Raw genomic sequence first — 21434 nt, 5'->3', positions numbered from 1 at the left:
CCTATCATTAGGGACTATGTTACAAATCCATCACAGTATTAATTCTCCTTACAACACCAAACAATCATCTCCCAGATAGGCCATCCTATAACTTTTCCAGCTCTCAAAGCTATGATTCTTAATATGCCCAAGGAAATGCCAAGCTTATAGTTTTTTTACGCAACCAGTCCTCAAAAATAGAAAAGTATGATAAGTTTAGTTATCACAAACCAGGAACAACTCAAAATCAAAAGCTATCAATTAATCAACAATGAAGTTCTTTAAAAATTATTGCCTTTACCCAGCAACTATGAAATATGTGGGATTTTGCTTTAGGAGCACATATAAAGAATATGATATTATTACAATCACTTAGAGCTTCTACAGTTAACCCTCCCACATTGCAACTTTCCCCATCGTGGTTTCAATATATCACATGATGGCATAAGAAATTAACTGGGAATTTTTGGGGAGTTTTGTGGCAGCCACAGATGATACACAAAGGCCAGCAAACAACATAGAAAAAGTTAGAAACTCAGAAATGCATAAAACATACACATAGTATTGCATAATATCAACACATTTTATCTTTTAATACCATAATAATTCAGAATTCTGAAAGGAGGGCCAAAAACTCTTACAGAGATTTTCCAGATCCTGGGGGCACCCCTGTGACGTGGAAGGGATAACTGTACCACATGCTTGCTCAATAAATGTTTGTTGATATATATATATAATAGAGGGAAAAGTCTTATAGAGTTTGGTCAGATTCTTTCCTCTGTATCTAAAATTATACTTCCTATATGTTTCCTAGGCCTAAGAGAAATGGGATACAAATGGCCAAACCAAGAAATCTATAGCTGTAAAAATGATGCCTTAATCCACCACTTCCCCTGCAACATTCTAGAGGCCGAACTGGTTCACTCTAAAAGCCAATATGTAGAAGGAAGTTTTTCTCAGTAACAGGGATGCTGGGCACACAGCTGGAATGGTAACCATACCATTCTCTAGGACCTACGAGACAGAGGCATTGCATCCTCCTAAGGTTAAAGGGAAGTAATGAATCCATTGTCTAATTCTTCCAAGAACTCCTTGAAGCAGACTAGTAGAACCACTCAGCTCCTGGTTGGGGAAATACCAATGGCCTTTCAGTATGTCAGTAGCAGAGGAGGAAAAATAACTTAGTTCCTTGGATTCTTATTTCATACTCTTACCAGAAGACAGAATTTTTTGTTTCATAGACTGTTTATAAACAAAAATGTCAACTAAAATTACTTCTAAGTCTGTGAAACCATGACAATGAAAGTTAGTTGAACTGAATTAAATCAAGGATTATTTCTGAAATCTATCCAATACTCCTGAGTCTGAAAGTGTAGGAGATCTGCAAGTGTTCCTTCAATAGGCACTTCAGAAAAAGAAGTGGGCAATAATGCAAAGAAAGATATATGAAGCAATGCTTCAGTAACAATTAACTGAATTTAAAATGAAGTTTAAAGAGACATACCCACATATGTTATCTTTGAGGTAAATGGTTTCTTGGTCAGTACTGGCCTTCTTGGGTAGCTTGTGCTGTTGGTGATGGCTACATTTGCTGCTTTAGCTGGTGTGACAGAAGTTGTGGCAGTAGTAGAGACATTGGGAGCCAGCTTATTTACTATGTTGGTAGGAACAGAGTTCACTAATACTGGCTCCACCGAAGGGATGGGTTTCCCCAACTTTGTATGTAATTTAATAACCTGAAATACACCATATAACAATTGTCAAGGAGAACATGTTCAAGACTAGTAGGCACAGCTACTCCTAACAAATTCCTAGGAAGGACAGTATTTCTATAAGAACACACTTAGAAGCCATTCAAGCTACAGCTTTAGTTTTCTTCCTGCTGAATTATAAGCTTCATGAATGAAGGGACCATGTCCCAATAATTTTAACTGACATTTACACAGTGTCTTAATTTTTGCAAAGTGTTTTATATATATCATCTCACTTAATATCATACAGTGCTTTTCACCTAACAGGCACTCACTTAATTGCTGCTGAATGAATGGTAGGATGAATGTCACCAAGATTTACCTTTTTTTTTTTTTGGATCAGATCTATGATTTCATTTATATAGGGAATTTCCAAGAAGGAAATACCCTTCACCAGTGCAGAATGGCACGTGCTCTGAAACATATAGTCTCAGAGAGTTGCCTTGGAAACAGAAGTTAAGTGATTTGCCCAGGGTCACACATCCAGCATATGTAAGAGGCAAGTCTTGAACCCAGGTCTTCCTGACTTTAAGGAGTACTTGAAAATGAAAGGTGAGGACCAATAGCTTAAAAGCGAACTATAGTGCTAAGTAAAGGTAAACAATCCTTTATATATTAGCAAAGACTGTAGCAACTTAAGAGATAGTCATGTTTCCAATTATCCTTTTGAAAGCATAGGGGAAATTATCCCCAGGCCCTGAAAATTAACAAGAATGCTACCACTCACCTTTGTCCCACAGTTATAACCTGCTCATGTGGGTGGTAAGTTTAGTCACTCATATTGTGGTTTATACAACTAGGATATATACAATACCTCCCCACCCAGTCAGACTTATGTATGTGTCTATGCCTGTGTTTGTGTATACTTGGAGGGCATCAAAATGTATATGCATTCTCTTAACATCCTATTCAAAGATAATATATTACAATAAGTCTCAAATTCATGTGGCCATTCCAATTAGTAGGGCATCAAAATGCACACCCAATTTCTTAACTTCCTATTCAAAGAAAACAGATTATAATCAGTCTCAAATCTTAGGTGCCACTCCAATTAGTATATTTAATTTTATTTTCACAACTCCTAACCAGGGGGTTAAAAAAATAAGTAACCAAAGAATCAACGTGATATGCCCCCTTATAGCTTAAGATCCCTCCTAGATTGGGTATTCAAAGGGCAGAGATCTTGGGGTAACAGAAACTCAAGGAGTAAATGGGGTTTCTGAGTAAGCAGGAGAAATAGGGTACAGTGAAGCAGACCATACCTTCTGATGTTTGGATCCCCGAATATGTGCTGCATATGCATCTGCTCCTGTACAAGACACATCACAGAGCTCACAATGCAGCTGTGTTTGAATCCCACGCAGGCCAACGTTTGATTGGTTACCCAACTTCTGAGCTGCCTCTTTCTTTTTGTGCTTCTGTCCTTCTAAATGCTCCCTGTAGGTCTGTAATCAAAGAGTAAAACAAAGCTTAGCTCAAGATTTGCACAGAGATCGGCCAAACACTGCCTCTTCAACATAATTCACTAAGTATCTGTTCATCATTAGCTTGGCATTCCTAACATTTAGGCACTGGGAACTAAAAGCCTATTGTTGTGTGTTCCGTTCATTCATTTGTGAGATTCCATGTGTATGTGTAACCTTACTGACCACAACTAATAGTCTTAGTATCATCAGGCAAAATAATAAACAAATGAATGAATCGACAGACGGATACAGAAAAAAAAAAGTAGATGCAGATATAGGTAGATTAAAAATCAGTTTCCTTTCATTCTTAAAAATAAAGCCTTACTTCTTAAGAAGGCAGCAACTTAAGAAAATTTACTTAGGATTTAAACCACTATAGCCTTTTCAGAACTTGTCCACAGACACTAAAGCAGCCTACGTTCCCTGAAATAACATGAAATATATTTCCCTTTTCAACAGCCACTAATGAACAGAAGGACTATTCACTACCAAGGAAAACTATAATGGATCATTAATTCTCTTGTCCTACACTATGCCAATTTCGAGTATAATCAGTTGTCCTCATCTTGTTATTTCTTTAAAACAAAAGGTCCTATGACCACAACCTCAAAAATTGTTTTAAAGTCAATTTAGTTATCAATGTCAAATTCTATCTCCACTCTTCCTTCCCTAATATATTTTCTTTATTTCTCTGAATTCACCGAGTAGACTGCTACCACAGCAACAACTTTCAAACAAGTGCTAAAGAGAACTACTGACCAAAGCTCAAGGAGTGATCCCAAGTCAAGATTCTTAATGGCATGTGTATATCAGCCATGAATTATTAAGGTAAAACAAGTTACCTGACCAACTAATTGTCCATGGCTCCATCAAATAGTCAATCAATAAGCCTTTATTAAGCACCTACTATGTGTCAGGCACAATGCTAAGTAATGGGAATACAAAAAGGCAAAAGACAGTTCCTTTCCTAAAGAAATTCAGTCTATTTGGGGAAACCACAACAAACAAATATGCACAAACAAGCTATATACAGGATAAAGAGGAAATAATGGACAAGGGAAGACACCACAATTAACAGGGATTGGGAAAGGTTTCCTGTTGAAGGTAGGATATTAGCTGGGACTTAAAAGAAGCCAGGGAAGTCAGGAAACTAAGATGATCAGGAAGAACATTCTAGGCACAGAAGACAGCCAAAGAAAATGCCTGGAGTGGAGAGATTTAGTGTTTTATTCAGGAAACAACAAGGAAGCCAGTGTCACCGGATCAAAAAGTATGTGGCAAGGGTAAGGTGTAAGAAGATCGGAAAGATGGGGAGGGAAGCAGGCTATGAAGGACATGAATACCAAACAGAGGATATTTGATCTTGGAGGTAACAGGAAGCCACTGGACTTTACTGAGTAGGTAAATGACATAGTTGGAACTAAACTTCAGGAAAATCACTTTGCAGCTGAAAGGAAGATGGTCCGGAGTTGAGGAAGACTTGTGGCAGGCAGACCAACGAGGGGGCTATTGAGACGGTACAGACACAAGGAGATGAGGGCCTGCACCAGGGTGATTGCCACATCTGAGAAGAGAAGGGGGCATATTTAAGAGCTGTTTCAAAAGTGAGATGGACAAGCCTTGGCAACAGATTGGATACAAGGAGTAAGAGAGAGGAAGGAGTTGAAGGTGACATCTAAATTGTGAGCTCACCTATGGCCTTATCACTTGTCCAAACCCACCCAAAAATTATAACATTTAGTCCTTCAAAATAAGCCATTTGTAAGGACATTACAGCTCTCTTCTTCAAATGTTTGTTGTATACTTTTAGTCTGTTATATGAAGTTGAGGGTACAAAAGGTCAATTACAAGCATTAACAGCAATTCTTACTTCAAAGATTCAAGAATCTGTTATTACACCAATACAGACTGCAAACCCTCAATATCTCAACAGATAGTTTCATGAGCTGTGATGGCCTAAAAATTAGTCATCTAGTGATCAATTCTCAAGCAACAGGCCTGTGTGCTTAACAATAATAATAATAGCTAACATTTCTATAGCATTTACTATATGCTAGGCACTATGCTACAGGCTTTACAATTACGATCTCATTTGATCCTCACAATAACCCTGGGCAATAGATGCTATTATTCTCATTTTATGGATGAAGAAGCTGAGGCAACAGAGGTTAAGCAACTTGCCCCAGGCCATAAGTTTCTGAGGCCAAATCTGAACTCAGGTTTTCCTAACTCCAGGCACAGTGCTCTCTCCACTGCACAACCTAACTGTCCATAGATCGTTAAAGGACAAACATATAGACCTTCACCAGGATCATACAAAAAGCCTTTTTCTCACAGTTGGTAAGATCTGTCAGAGCTTGTGTTCCACTGGTATAATCTTAGAGAACCCAGATTGTATCCAGAGAACATAGAAGGTACTGGACAACTTTAGCGGAGAACAATACCAAAGACAGTAAAAACTTTGGTTATATAAAAAAATGGATTATCATAGAGTTTCTACACTAAAAGAAATGAGAAAGCAATTACAATATGACCAAATCTACTAAACTGACACCACTAAAACACAACTAAGTCAGTATCAGGTAGCTTCTAAAGTTGACTTGTATCTTCAGCAGCAGATAAGACTACCCCAATATTTACTCATAAACCACTCCTTTCTTTCATATCATTAAAATGATATAGTTTCAAGGAAGGGAAAAAAACAAGCATTTACTATGTGTCAATTATGTGCCAGGAACAGTGCTAAGCACTTCACAAATATCATCTCATTTGTTCTTCACAACTCCCCTGGAAAGTAGTTATTATTATTTTCCCCATTTTACAGGTGAGGAAACTGACAGAGATTAAGTGACTTGTCCAGGGTCACACTGCTAGTAAGTGTAAGTGTCTGAGGCCAGGTGTGAAATCAGATCTTCCTGACTCCAAGCCCAGCTCTACCTAACTGCACTAACTAGACACCTTTAAAAATAGAAAAAGAAGCACTCAGTTCTAATACCTACCAAATTATATTCTTGGTTTATAGGTAAGTTTGTGTTGTGAACTTTTTTCACTTAGATCACAGAAACTGCTTATAGAAAGCAATGGTTTTTATCTTCTCACCTAATACCAAAAGGCAACACAATATAGTAGAGAGAAAAATGGACTTGTAGTCAAAGGTGCTGATTTTTGTCCTAGCTCTTGCATGCTTAACAACTTATATGGTCATGAGTAAATCACTTCATTTTCCTGGACCTCATCTGTAAAATTAGGATAATGTTACTTCTATTACCTGCCTTCAAAGAATGGTTGTGAGGAAAGCACTCTACGTGAGCTATTATAACTAACAGCTACAAATAAATGTTTTGCTTTCTTGCCTTAGAAGCTTAACTGTATTAACCTCCTGAGAACCAAAGGTAGTGAGCAAATAATTTTGGTTCTGTTAAGGAGAAAGGAAATACAGCAGACCTTCAAGAGCAAATCTGTAAGAATGCTCTATCTTATTCTTTTCTGAATCCCCCTTACCAATAAGTATTCATTGAAAGGTTTGTAGGCCATGACATATAAGGATCAGGTTAAAGAATTTAGGGACACTTAGCTTGAAGACTGCAAGTCTAGGGGAGGGAAGATTATAGCTGTCTTCAAATATCTGAAAGACTGTTATTTGAAAACGGGATTAGATTTCATTTGCTTGGTTCCAAAGAGCAGAACTAGATGGAAGCTACTAAAAGACAGATTTTGCCTTGAAAAAAACTTCCTAAAACCTAAAAGTGGAAAAGGCTGCCTTGAAATATAGTTAATTTCCTGTTACCCAGAAGTACTGAAGCAGAGAATGGATGACTTGTTGGGAATATTACAGTGGAGATTCCTGCTCAGGCATAGGTTGGATGAGGTGACCAACCACTGAAAGCCCTTTCAACTCTGAGATTTTATGAAAGAATGAATGAATGAGTGAATGAATGAATGAATGAATGAATGAATGAATGAATGAATGAATATGTAACAGGGGGAATTTCTGCTGACCTGGGGACCAGCACAGCTGATCTTGCAGATGTCACAGTAGTACAGCTGGGGTTGTTTGAGGGGGCCTTTGGGTTTTAGCTGCTTGTTCTGAAAAGGTGGTTTCTTGGGAAAGCTACTGATAGAACTGGTACTTGTACCACACCCCACATTGGCCCACAGGGATGGCCCTGTGGGCTTTGGCATGGGAGGAGGCTGCAGAGGCTGTGGTGGAGGCTGTGGATGCTGCTGCTGGGGTGTAATGGGCTGAGGCTGAGGAGGGAGCTGAAGCGGTGGCTGGAGCTGCTGTGGTGCTGGATAGTACGTGTCAGCTGCAGAATACACTGAAGCATCATAAGTGGAATAACTTGATCCTGGGAGGCAGGAGGAAAAAAGACAGCAAATTTCATGAAGTTCATCTTTCATGAAAACTAAGTCACAGCTCATAATATTGTCTCCATCCACACGATTTTCCTTACCAGTATATGATGTCGAAGTGGAACTGTATGAGGAAGAGGGAGTATATGAAGGAAGAGAGGAAGCAGGTGCATTTGGCTGAATAGTTGTCACTTCTGGGTAAGCATTATAGCTTGAAGACGTGGTACTCACTGTCTGAACTGGCTTAATTGTGGTCACTTGTCTTTGGGGCTGAGTTTGAGTATAACCACTGCTAGGCTGACTGTAGCCTCCTTTAGTACCTAGGAAACAAACACATGCCTTTGCAATGGTGTCCCCAGTCACTGTTAGGCTCCTAATACAATGGATCATTCATAGCCTAAAGGTTTAAGCAAAAAGTCCTTTTACTAAAAACATTCCAATCCTCCCACTAAAAAGTTCCTTTAGGCAGTTTAAAAGTAGTCCAAAGGATAAAAATGAAAACCACTGCCAAAAACATTAAAAAGTATAAACAAAGAGGTTACCTGAGGTCTCAGGAGCTCCTCACCAAAGTCCTAAAAGCTCCTTTTATATTTCTCTTGGGCCAAAGGTCCCTGTCCCAGGTTAATTCACCTGGGGGCAAAGCCACTTACTCTCTTAGGCCTTCACCTTCCTTATCTATAGAATGAAAGGATTGAACCAGAATATCTCCAAGGTCCCTTTCTAATGCCAAACTTTATAGTTCTTCCAGCTCCAACATTCTGTAATTCCCGTAATTCTCATGCTATTGAGAGGACCCTACTTTCACAAATGCTAAATTGTGGACTATAAATGGTGAAAGGTCCTACCAGGCTGGAAAGATTCTGAGTGAGGGGCAGGCTACTTGTCTTTGGGACTGAGTTTAAGTATAACCACTGCTTTGATGATCAAAACCTCCTTTAGTAGCTAGATAACAAACAAAAGCCTTTGAAATGAGGGGTTTGGATTTAATGAAGCTTAAGATTCTTTCCAGTTCTAAGACTGTGGACCTTACAAAATACTTAATCAATCAAAAAACACTTATTAAGTGCGTACTAGGCACTGTGCTAAGCAACAGGGACACAAGGAGCTTACAATCTAATGAGAGAGGCAACATGCAAACAAATACATACAAAGCAAATCATCTACAAGATAAATAGGAAATAATTAAGAGTGGGAAGGTGCTGGAATCAAGATGGGTTAGGTAAGGCTTCCTGTAGAAGGTAGGTTTTTAAGTGGGACTTAAAAGAAGCAGGGGGGTCAGTAGTCAGAGTGAAGGAGGGAAAGTACTCCAGGCATGGGGGACAGAGTCAAGAGACAGAGTGTCTTGTTCATGGGACAGCTGGGAATAAAGTGTCACTGACTGAAGAGAACATATTAGGAAGTGAGGTATAAGAAGACTTATATTGGTTCCAAAGAGTAGAACTAGATGGAAGCTACTAAAAGACAGATTATGGCTCAAAAAAAACTTCCTACAACTTAAAAGTGGAAAAGGTTACCTTGATATACAGTTAATTTCCTATTAGATTGGGGGTTAGGTTATTAGGAGTTTTAAATGTCAAACAGAGCATTCTGGATTTGCTTCTGGAGACAACAGGGAGACACTGAAGTTATTTAGGGGAAAAGAGGGGAGTGATGTTTTATGAAAATCACTTTAGTAGATAATTGGAAGCTGGACTGGAGTGGAATAATCCAGCCGTGAGGTAATAAGGACAAGTACCAAAGTGGTGGCAGTGTCAGAGGCTAGAAAGGGGCTATTCAAGAGATCTTACAAAGGTGAAATCAACAAGCTTGGCAACAGCTTGAATATGAGGGGTGAGAGATAGCAAGGAGTCCAGGATTACTCCCAGGTTTTGAACCTGAGGGACTGGGAGTATAGTGTTGCCCTCTACAGTAATAGGGAAGGTTAGAGGAGGAGGGGAGGGAGGGAGAAAGAAATGAGTTCTGTTTTAGATATATTGAATTTAAGATGTCTATTGGATATCCAGTTCCAAGATGTTTGAAAAGTAGTTGGAGATGGAAGATTAGAGATCAGCAGAGAAACTGGGGCAGGGAAGATAGACTTGAGAGTCATCAGCATAGAGATGGTAATTAAATCTATGAGAGCTGATGACATCACCAAATGAAGCAGTATAGAGGGAGAACAGAAGAGGACCAGGACAGAACCTTGAAGGACATCTATGGTTAGAGAGTGTAATCTAGATGAGGATCTAGGAAAGCAGACAGAGGAGGAGTGGTCAGATACGTAGGAGAAGAGCCAGGAGAGAGTGGTGCTATGAAAACCTAGAGAGAAGGGAGTATCAAGGAGAAAAGAGTGATCAAAGGCTGCAGAGAGGTCAAGGAGAATAAGGATTGAGAAAAAGCCACTGGATTTGGCAACCAAGAGATCATTAGCAACTTGAGAGAAGTTTCAGTGGAATGATGAGGTCAGAAGCCAGATTATAAGAGGTTGAGAAGAGAGTGTGAGGAGAGAAAGTGGAGGCACTTACTGTAGACAGTCTTTTCAAGGAAGTTACCTACAAAGGACAGAAGAGATATAGGACGATAGTTAGGTGGGATGGAAGAATCAAGTGAGGGTTTTTTCAGGATGGGGGAGACATAGGCATGTTTGCAGGCAGCAGGGAAGCATATTGTAGACAAGCAGAAATTGAAGATAAATGAGAAAATGGAGATGATAAAGGTGGGAATCTGTTGGAGGAGACAAGACAGAATGGCATTCTGGTAAGAAGTAAGGTCACTTCATCATGTGAGAAAAGGGTGAAGGAGGAGAAGACGGCAGAAGGCATCTGAGTGATGGGAGATGAGGAAGAGGAAAGAAGAAGCTCATGGTGAATGGTCTCCATTCTTTCTGTAAAATATCAGGCAAGGCTCTCAGCCGAGAAAGTAGGGGGGGGAGGGGGAATTATGGGAGGTTTGAGGAGGGATGAAAAGGTTTGGAAGAGCTACTGTGAAAAGAGAGAGAGTGAACTGACAAGGAAGGTATAGCAGAATTGCCTAGCAGCAGTGAGTGCGCAGTTGAGGTTGTAAAACAAATTTGTAGTGGACAGTCAGAAGAGTTGCATGATTTATCTACCTTCTCTCAGTAGCATAAGTGTAGGAGTGAAGGTGGTAAATGATAGGTGTAATCCAAGGTTAAGGCTTAGCTGGGAATAATCGGCAATATAATAAGAAGGCTAAGGATTCAAGAGAAGTGGACAATGTCAAGTTAAATTGATTCACTAAGGGGTCAAGATAGGGAGAAGAGGAAAAAATGGCTAGTGCAGGAGAGATGATCTTAGAGGTCATTAAGGAGTCAAGGGATTGGAGGTCACAGTGCAGATGAAGAGTAGTGTTTTGAAAGGGAAGGCATAGAAAGAGGCAGAAAGCCAGTAGATTATGATGAGATAAAGGGATTTCAGAATTCTTGGCTATGGAGGCAGCACATTTGTGGGTGATGGCAAGATTAAGAGAATTTTATCACTTGCTTCTGCTTTGAGGAAACTTTCTTAATAAGCCCAGTTGTCAAATCTTTTATTTTATCTAATATCCTATATCTACAAGCTTTCTTTGAGACATTAAGAGATAATATACAATACCTGAAATTCACATCTTCTGTCTTCATGTGTACCTGGAATTTATTTTCAAATAGAAAAAAATGAATCCATTTCCCTGCCACTACCTTTTGTATTCAATGTGTTTTTATATATGCACATGCTAGGTTCTAGCACCACCTACCTGACTGATAGTAAGAGTCTGTGTCAGTGTGCTGAGCCTGGGTAGCAGTAGGCTGGTAATACGGTTTATTCTCATAGCTGCTAGCAGGTGTGGATCGTCCATAACTGTAACTATCCTGTATAAGATATTTCAGAGAACAGACACAAATGTCAATTGAATATACAGTTCAACAGTGACCAATTCAGATTAAATTAAATACATTTATGTATATACATACATATGTCTGTGTGTGCATAATTAATGTTTTTATATGATAAATTGCCTTTATGTTGAACAATGCTTCATATGGCACTTTACATACATGAGTTCATTTAAGCCTCACAACAATCCTTTTAGGCAGCTATTACAAATATTATTATCACTGCGCATTTATAAATGAGGAAATCAAGAAATTAACTGAGTTGGCCAAGATAATATGCCTAGTTAGTGGTGGTCTTAGAGTTTAGAACAAGGTCTTCTGATTCCAAGTCCAGTGTTTTTTCCATTATACCACACTTCTTCTCACACTAGGCACCATATGCAAAGTACTATGGGAGAGGCAAAAAGGTATAATCAAAACTAGAAGTAGGTGTAAGCAAGCTAGGAAGTCCAAATCCTAACTCAGACACTTAACTGCTACATGACCCTAGGGAAATTACTTACTTAACCTTTCTCAGCTTCATCTTAAAAATGGGGATAATAATAGCATTTACTTTGCAAGGCTGTTGTGAGGATGAAATGAGATAATATATGTAAAGTACTCTGTAAAACTTAAAGTGCTATATAAATGTTATTTATTATTATAACTAAGGGTATAACATGCACAAGTATGGTACTTTGAAAGGATACTTTTTAATATTACTTTTTTAAATGCCAGAAAAAAACTGTTTAAGAGGCATGTAGCTACATATTTTAACTATTATGTGAAAAGCACCACACTACACACTAGACATACAAAATGACAGTCCCTACCTTCAAGGAGCTCATATTCTACTGACAGTAATGAACATTTAAGCATCTATATTCACAGTACTGTGATAGATTCATTTTGTGATAAGTCATCATGTATTACAAAGAAGGTTTAATTCTTCTGTTAGACAGCAACACAGGGACCATAATTTTCAAATCTTATCTCAAGAACACATATTTCTTATTTTAGTTCTAGGTATAAGACTGGATTCCTAACTTAAAGAGCCCATCAGTCTGGTTTGACACACAAGCCATTTATACTCAATTACCACAGATGTTGGTAGTTAGGGGCATAGAAGGAACTGGAGAGATTAATCATCCTGCCTAACTCCTCATTATAAAGATGAAGAAAGTGAGGTCCTGTGAGGTAAAGACAATATAAGCATCAAGTTGTAGCTGCTGAGCCAAAATCTGAACCACAAATTCAGTGTTCCTTATATGTGGTTCAGAGACATAGAGTGATTTGTCCAAGGTCACAAGGGCACTAAATACCAGGACTCTCTCCAAGGGTCCTCAGGCTCCCCTGCCATACCCTGATTTCACTTAATCCACAAAATAACCAAGGGGGCTAGAATGGAGTTTTTTGGACAATACTTGGCATTAGGATCTTGGTAGCTGAGCCTACCCTATACTTTTTCATATCATCTAGCACAGGGATGGGGAACCTGTGGCCTCCAGGCCGCATGTAGCTCTCTAGGTGCTCAAGTGTGGCCCTCTAACTGAATCCAAACAAATTCAGATTTATTCTGTGAAGTTTGGATTCAGTCAAAGGGCCACACTTGAGGACTTAATCTAGCAAATTCCCTACACATGGCTCAATAAACATTTTTGAAAGACTGATAAATCCAATCATCAGCTTGGTCAAAAAAGCCAAAAAAAAAACCAAACTACAAAAGCTTCCTAATATTTCAAAGTAGAATATGGCAGTTACTTATGCTGATATACCATATTGGTTCTAAGATGTGCCACCCTTGTTTTCCCAAAGTCACTCTCCTCTAAATAAGCTTTAACCTGGCCAGAATAGAGTGAGGTAGATATACCTCTGATACGTTGAGCCCATAATAGTAGCTAAAAGCAAACTATCTAACTTTTCCAAAAATCAACCTCTTTGACAAATGGAAGTGAATGGATGGATCCCAGAGGGAGAACCTTACTACCCAGGAGGAAGAAGCTTCCTGGATGGATTCCGACCAGGCTCTGATGGAGGAAAGGAGAGAGGACTGATAGCTAATTTAAGACTTTATGATGGGACCCCATTAGACTGTAAGCCCCTTGTGGACAAATATAATTTGATTCTTGGTATTTGTATTCCCAGTGACTGACACACAGTAGGTGCTTCATAAATGCTTGCTGATTGATCATAGGCCATTAGCAAATGCACATACATATATCACCCCCGCCCCCCCAAAAAAACTGACAAAGAAACAAGCAATTTCCTGTTATCAGAGGGGCTCAAACATCAACAGTCACTCCCTCTACCATTTGTATCTACCTCTCTCTATCATTCCCCTCTCTTCCTTCTCTTCATCCCAATCTTTAAACTTAGCCATGGAACCCACAGACCTGGCTCAGTTAGTTTACTTGCTTGAGATTAAGAAGTTGTTGACCCCTGGCATAAAAAAAAAAAAGTCCCACAATCACACAGAGTATAAGGGCAGTGGAAAGAACTCTGAATTTAGGAGTCAAAAGGTTTGAATCCCAACTCTATCATTTACTATCTTCTTTGCATGTTACTGATGTTTGCAAATCAGGACAAAAAAATCTAGAATTTCCCCAAAGTACTATATTAGCCCAAATGTAAATCACAAGTTTCCCTCTAGATTAGGCTAATGTAAAACTCTAGTGTAGCCTTTAAGTACGCTCTAAGTTTCTGTTCATTTTTATCTTTACTGCTCTTTGTGACAAAAAGTGATGATAAGAATTAATACAAAGTGAAGTAACGGAAGAAGCATTATGCTGAAGAACATGAATCCTGACTTCTAGTCTGTATTCCACATTTAACTTGCTAGAGGAGCTAGAAGCAAGTCATTTTACCTTTATAAATTATAATTTCCTCAATCAGGAAATAAAGACAACTGGACTAGATCATCTCTGAGATCCCCTCTAGCAATAACATCTCATACATTTGAATTGGAAAAAAAAAATTAAATGTTAAAAAGAAAACCTTCCTCAGTAAATAATTAACAAAATTTTGAATATGGTAATTTTATGTAATTATTTTATATAATTTTCCAGGTATATCCATCTGTCTTTTCCTTTCAAAAATATCTCATTATAGAGGTATGACCTATATTTGAAGGCAGCATGTATTAATATCAATATAGTAGATTAGCTGTCAAAGAAAGTATCAGAAGCCCTTTTGAATCTAATACCTGGTAATTCGGTGTTGTGGTAGGCTGCGAGTTTAGTTCCTGCTGACGAGTGCTATAACTGTAGTCCTGACCTGAGTGGGCTTGGTATCCACCAAAACCCACTGAGGAGATTTGCCGGGGCGTTGGGGTTGTAGGGGCATAAGATGCTGTCACAGCTTGGGACACTCCAGGACTTGGCTGGACAGAATAATTTGTTGCAGTGCTTGAGTGAGAATAAGCAGTACCAGGCTGAGTGCTAGAACCAAAGCAAACACAGAAGAATCCACCAGATTAGTTTAAAGATTTAAATATGAATTTCAGTTCAATGCACAAAATCATTCACATTACACTTTGGCTATATCATTTAAGCTCAAATCTACTTATAGGTTAATATGTTTTTCTTAAAATCAAGGTACTTTTCTTTGCAGAGCAAGCTTAATTTTAATAATATAACTCCTCTGCCCACTCTAGTTGCGTGGTGCCCTGGGATGGTACACAGAGATGTTATAATAGTATGTATCTGTTTACAGAAGAGCAACTTGACCTAACCTATTAATTATATAATGTGGTAAAATGAAATATGAGTAGTAAGAGACAAAAACTATCAGAACATATCTCCTTAAGAAGCTTATACCATAGTATGAGCACTGAAAAATATAACCATAACAATGAAAACAATGCTTGCATGGATTGAAATATTTAGGCCCACATAAGAAAGAATGCAAAAGAATAGCAGCAGACTATTCTTTCTCAGTATCCAATTCAATGACATCTATTAAGCACCTATGAACAAAGCACTAGCACTGAAGATGTGAAGACAGGTATGACAAACGGCCTGCTCAGGAGCTTACAATCTAATGGAGTTATGGACAAATATGCACACACTTACACACACACACACACACACACACACACAAAATGATACAGTAGAGAGTGAGATAAATGCAAAAGAGAAATCTAGACAAAGCACTATAAAAAATTTGAGGAGGGAGAGACTAGTTTCACCTAGGAAGATGGTAGTATCTGTGTTGACCCTACAAGGAGGAACTAGATGGAGACTGGAGGAGCAGAGGCGGATAAAGGATTAGGTAAGCACCAGCATGGAGAAAAGAGAAGACGGGACACAAATAGGCAACAAAGTTAAATTTAGCTACAATATTAAATATGTAAAAGAGAATATGATATAAGGATGAACAACAGGATGGAGTCAGATAATGGAAGGCTTTGAATCTAGAGTCAGATCTTAATATTTTATTCAAGAGCCAATGGAGAGCTACCAAAGGATTCTGAGTAAGGGAGTAACGTAATCATTTATTTCATTAGGAATATTATTCAGGCAGTGTGTGGAAGACGTACTATCAAAGAGAGAGACTGGAGATGTAGTCAGTACCTAAAAAGTAATTAGGGCCTATACTAGGGTTGAGGCAGCTAGGTGGTGCAGTAGAAAGAATGCTAGACCTGGAGTCAGAAAGACTTGAGTTCAAATCCAGCCTCAGACGTTTACTAGCTATATGACCCTGGGCAAATCACTTAACCTGTTTGCCTCAGTTTCTTCATCTGTAAAATGAGCTGGAGAAGAAAATGGCAAACCACTCCAGCATCTTTGCCAAGAAAACCCCAAATGGGATCATGAAGAGTCAGACACAACTGAAACAACTGAACAACAAAAATACTAGGGTTGTTACTGTAGCAACTTTAGTAAGTCACTAGATGTGAGAAATATTACAAAGGTAGGAACGAAAGGCCTTAGCAACTGATTAAACATGTGGAGTGATAGAGAATTAAGAGTCAAAGATGATTCCAATCATTAATTTTTTATTTTATTTTGATACTTTTTTTTAAAAATTGGTATTCCCAAATGTATAACACATCTATTTATTAAGGTGCTATTTTGTACCCTTCACAACTACACCCAATCTAGCTCTTAAATAAAGCCACAGTGTCTAGACAATAATAAATATGTAATTCTACAATGAAAGATAACCATCTAATTAAGCAAAACAACCTCTTATCTGTGATATTTTATGATGTTTTCACCTCTCTCACAAAAGCAGCACCTCTACAAACTTGTGAAAGAATGAGAGGGAATATTTAGGCCTCTAAAGAGAGAATGATTCATAAAAATCCTACATTCTTCTGTTCTTTTTAGGATCTTGTTCTGCCAGTTTCTTTACTGCATTTCATTTTTTAAAAATTGCTTAAGAGGTTTGAATAAAAAACTATCCCAAATAAATTAGACAATTAATATTGTGTAGCAAAACATACATACACACAAAACCATCCATTGATCTAAAGTTTTATTATAAAAGATATTAGGTCAGCACTACCTTTCACACTAAAATATGAATTTCCAGAAAATAAATGGCATTAATCACTATAATGCATCCAGTGACACTGGTTTAGAATTTTCTGTACTCCATTTGCTTAATGGCAAGTAAAGTATACTTTCCAAAAGGCAATAACTAAGACCAATGAAAACATGACTAGGACATGGTGGAAAGACAGACAAGAAGTCAGAAGATTTGAGTTTGAATATCAATACCAAAACTTACAATGGTGTGACCTAAAGCAAGTCATTCTACCCCTCTGAGCTTTAGTTTCTTCATCTATAAAATGAAAGGCATAGGCTGGATGATGTCTGAAGTTCTTTCCAGCTTTAACATTCTATACTATGATCCTACCACTTCTAGACGTTTTTATAGAGCAACTAAGTCTTATTCGATACTCACAAAAATCTTTGAGATGGGCCAATAATGGTAATGTTATCCTATTTTACAGACAAGAAAACTCAGGCTCAAAGAGGCCAAATGATTTGCTCAGTATCATCCAGTAAGTTAGCAACAAAGCCAGGACTAGAACCCACTTCTGCTTTCTCGCCTGGTATTTTTCCATTACATTATAGTCTCCAAAGAAAAACACTTGTGTGCAACATCAATATGGTATTTTTTTCTGAGCAACATAGCCAACATTCCCTACAGTTCTACAGTACCTATTCTACCAACACCAAGAGAAAACTTTGGAGATTTGGATTTTTTTAAAAGCAAAAATGACTCATAGGATCTCTTATCAGCTGTACTATAGAAGAGGAACTCTAAATCTGGTGTCCATGGTGAATAGATTTCAAGGGAACAGTAAATTACTCAGTCAATAAGTATTTATTAAAAGCTTATTGTGTGCCAGGCATTGGCTAAGCACATTGTTTGCTAACACTGGGAATACCAATGCAAGCATGGGAGAAGACAGTACATAAAGGGGGGGGGGGATTGATGGGATAGGTGAGGAAACACAGATACCTATGGAGGCATGGTAGAGAAAGACTGGGATGCAGCCTGGAGAGAAATAAAAATGTGCTTGCTTGGGCATCCTCCTTAAATGGGGGTTAGGGGAGGAGCCATCTAATCAGAAAGAGAAGCCTCAGAGGCAGAGAATACTTCCAAAATGTGAATTTGGATGTGAAAAAAACCATATCTTTATTTTCACTAACCTTTGATTTCCTTTGTAATATTATGTATTTTATCTAAAGCATTCAAAAACATTTTCAGAAGTGGCTAATAGGTTTTACAAGACTGTCAAAGGATGTCTGTGATACAAAAAAAGATTAAAAACCCTTGCTACAGGGAGATCCCTGTTCAAGTATGGTTTGGACTCAGGTATTGCTAAGATTCCTTAATTCAGAATCAGAGGAGATCTCAGGCTTATCAAGTCTAACCAGTCTCTAAGGAGGAATATCCTCTACAACTCTGACAACCAATAATTCAGTTGCTACTTGAAGATTTGCAATGATGGGGAACTTACTACTTTACAAGGCAGCCCATTCAACTTTTGGACTGTACTACTTCTTAGGGATGTTTTCTTTTATTGAGCTGAAATACAAGCCTCTTCAACTTCTTGTTCAACCAATTGGCCCTAGTACTACCCCCTGGGGCCAAATAGAGCAAGTCTAATCCTTCATCCACTTCCCACGAGGCCTGAAAGAAGGCACTAAGAAACAATGGTAGGGCCTATTGTGGTCCCAAGCAAGTTCCTGGATATTGAATTCTTGTTCCCACCTGTGGAGAGGCATTGTATCTCAGCCCTTAGAATTGAACCATGAGGAGCAGCGAGGTGGTGCAGTGTGTAGAGCACCCGCCCTGAATTCAGAAGGAGCTGAGTTCAAATCTGGCCTCAGACACTTAACACTTACTAGTTGTGTGACCCTGGGCAAATCACTTAACCCCATTGCCTAGCCAAAAAGCAAAAACAAAAAAAAAATTGAACCATGAGACTAGAGGATATATATGCAGTTAAAAAGGAAGTTGTTGAAATATGAAGATTACCTCTGTAGCAAGGCCAAATTTATCTCCCCTTGCAGATAAGAGAATTCTTATTAGCCTAAATACTGTAAGCATGGAGGCCTGGATAGGTTCTTGGGGTGAAGGTGGGACTCATCAGAACTTGCCAGGGTTAAAGGACTGAGAGGGTGTTGGGAAGGACCTAACAATCTCAAATTTATTTGTAGTCCAAGGGGACTCCAAACCACATAGTGGTGTCATGAGTTTGAGGGCTGTCCAGGTCCTTGAAGAGAAGGTGGCATTAGTCAGAGAGGGAGAATCATATCTCCCTCTATATGTTATGTATGATATATATGTAGTTCCATATATTATACCATTTAGAGGATCTTGGGAAACCCTTTGCATTACCTGCATTTTCTGTGGGCTAAAATAAAGGTCATTTATATCTAATATGTACTTTTTCCCTGAGTGTTTGGACAGGAACAATCTAGACAAGAGCTATTCTGAGATTCCTAAGGAAAACTCTGCAAGAAGGTAAATGAGCCAAAGAGATGTGATTTGGACTGTAGGCCCAAGTAGAGAACTTAATCTGTGTAAGCCCAGAGCCTGGGATGCTGGACTACAACTTGTATTATTTGGTATATACTTTGTACTTCACTTATTTGCATACATGATGTTTCTCCCCAGTACAATGCAAATTCCTTGAGGGCAGGGACTATTTTGCCTAGCACTGTGCCGTGCACAAAGTAGGTTCTTAATAAATTTTTATCAAAGGGGCAGCTGGTGGTGCAGTGGATAGAGCACCAGCCCTGAAATCAGGAGTATCTGAGTTCAAATCTGGCCTCAGACCAAATACTTGTCACTTACTAGCTGTGTGACCCTAGGCAAGTCACTTAACCCCAACTGCCTAAAAACAAAACAAAAAAAAATTTTGTCAAATTGAATTTCATATGATAACCCTTCAGATATGGTCCTCCATTGCTTCTTGAAAGGAATTATCCCACAAACTATACACAATAAAGATTTATAGTTTCATGTACAATCCTTTTTTTCAGGTCTATGTATGTGTATATGGAAGTATATATGGAAGTGATCATTTTGACTGGTGTAGGTTAAGTTCAGATTTTTTAAAGGAAAAAAAATTGTATTACTGCAGCACTAAAATAGATTCATGGTTTCATTAATTTGGATGTTCTCTCAAAAACAGATTGCAACCCATCCATGAGTCTACCAAATGTGCTGTAGGCCTTCTTCAATTTCTCCTAATATCTCAAGAATACCAGTATAGCACTCTGGCCATCTCGTATAATCAATCTATCTTCTCTTCTTCCTTACACATTTCTCTGAACGACACTTTTTATTCCTATTCATTTTCGATGTTCCCAATTGCTCACACCCATCATGCCCCTCTCCATACATCTTCCATGTGATACTAATTTTCAATTCTTTGAAGATAATTGTTTTCCATGTCTCTCAACCATACAGCAACACTAGTAGAATACAAGAAGTAACATTGCAGGTCTTTGTTTTCAGAAGCCTGGGATCTTTAAAGTAGCTTTATAACTTTGAAGGGATTCCAGCTTGACCTCCTCCTATTTAATTCTAGGTCCAGCTCAACGTCCTTTTGTGCTGAATGTCTCAGATGTACATACTTGTGACTCTATAGGTTGTCCAGCCAATAGCATGTCACCATTAAGGCAATAGGCATTCTTCATTCATGGGTGGATGATCAGGCTAAACTCTTCTGAGTGGTTATATTTCTCTTTCAAGAGACTCCAACACCAGGGTTTTATACAACTGGCATAATATCATCCACAAAAAGGATAACTAGGAGTACCTCATAATCAACAGAGAATCCCTTTTAAACTTGGACTCTGTTGGGTCTCCTCTTTCACAGTAGCAAACATCTTTGGCAAGTACATATCACCCCCTTTTATGTCTCACCTGAGGTTTATGATCAGAGGATCACTAAACAAGGCTATTTCTGCTGTTATATCTTTCAAGGAATCATGAATGATTTTGACATAAGAATAGGAGACATTTTGTCAAAAGACAAAGGTGGTGTTTTGATCTACAAAATACATACAAATCCCAAATACAATTCAAATCCCAAAGTAAACTTAAGAACTCTGAAGGGAGAAGTAGACATCAGCCTTGCAATAAGAATGAAGGTTCAGGACAGCAGCCACAGAGCCTATACTACATGTAAAATAAGAGGCTTGGATCAGATAACCTTTGAAGTCCCTTTGAAATCTAAATCCTATGATCTCCTATACCTTTTGTCAGCCTTGTCTCTTACCAGGCAAGCTTATTAATAGTAGTAACTGTTTTATTTTTGTTTTTATGTACTCAGTATTGAACATAGTACCTGCTGTGCTTCTGGCTGTCTAGATTTCACCACCATGATTCAGCAGCCATTTCAACTCAGTTCCATGGGTTTTCACCCATGCTGGCCCCCTCTTCCCATTAGTAAGTCCCTTCCAGTGTCCTCCATTTTGGGAACAGGACCAGGCCAGCCATGCTCCATTCCTCTCTCAGCTTCACCACTAGGTCCTCATGTAAGTAACTTCTCCCCCGCAACTCCCA

At 38.6% G+C, this 21434-nt stretch overlaps 1 protein-coding gene across 2 annotated transcripts in view; it reads right to left on the bottom strand.

Moving 5' to 3' along the window:
* The window catches only part of ZFR2 (zinc finger RNA binding protein 2), a 131274-nt gene that overhangs the window by 79268 nt on the left and 30572 nt on the right, over positions 1–21434 (bottom strand). For both annotated transcript variants that reach the window (XM_020971361.2, XM_020971362.2), the window contains exons 2-7: positions 14599–14833; positions 11279–11393; positions 7651–7869; positions 7196–7545; positions 2993–3175; positions 1484–1715 (exon numbers count right to left, since the gene is read on the bottom strand). In XM_020971361.2, coding sequence (XP_020827020.1) covers positions 1484–1715; positions 2993–3175; positions 7196–7545; positions 7651–7869; positions 11279–11393; positions 14599–14833 — 1334 coding nt within the window. The remainder of the gene's footprint in view (positions 1–1483; positions 1716–2992; positions 3176–7195; positions 7546–7650; positions 7870–11278; positions 11394–14598; positions 14834–21434) is intronic.

The sequence above is a fragment of the Phascolarctos cinereus genome, unplaced genomic scaffold (assembly GCF_003287225.1).
Source record: "Phascolarctos cinereus isolate Bilbo 61053 unplaced genomic scaffold, phaCin_HiC Scaffold_4;HRSCAF=312, whole genome shotgun sequence".
In the NCBI taxonomy this organism is placed as follows: domain Eukaryota; kingdom Metazoa; phylum Chordata; class Mammalia; order Diprotodontia; family Phascolarctidae; genus Phascolarctos; species Phascolarctos cinereus.
Note: the sequence above shows the minus strand (reverse complement) of the source record. Positions and strands in the feature narration are given on the sequence as shown.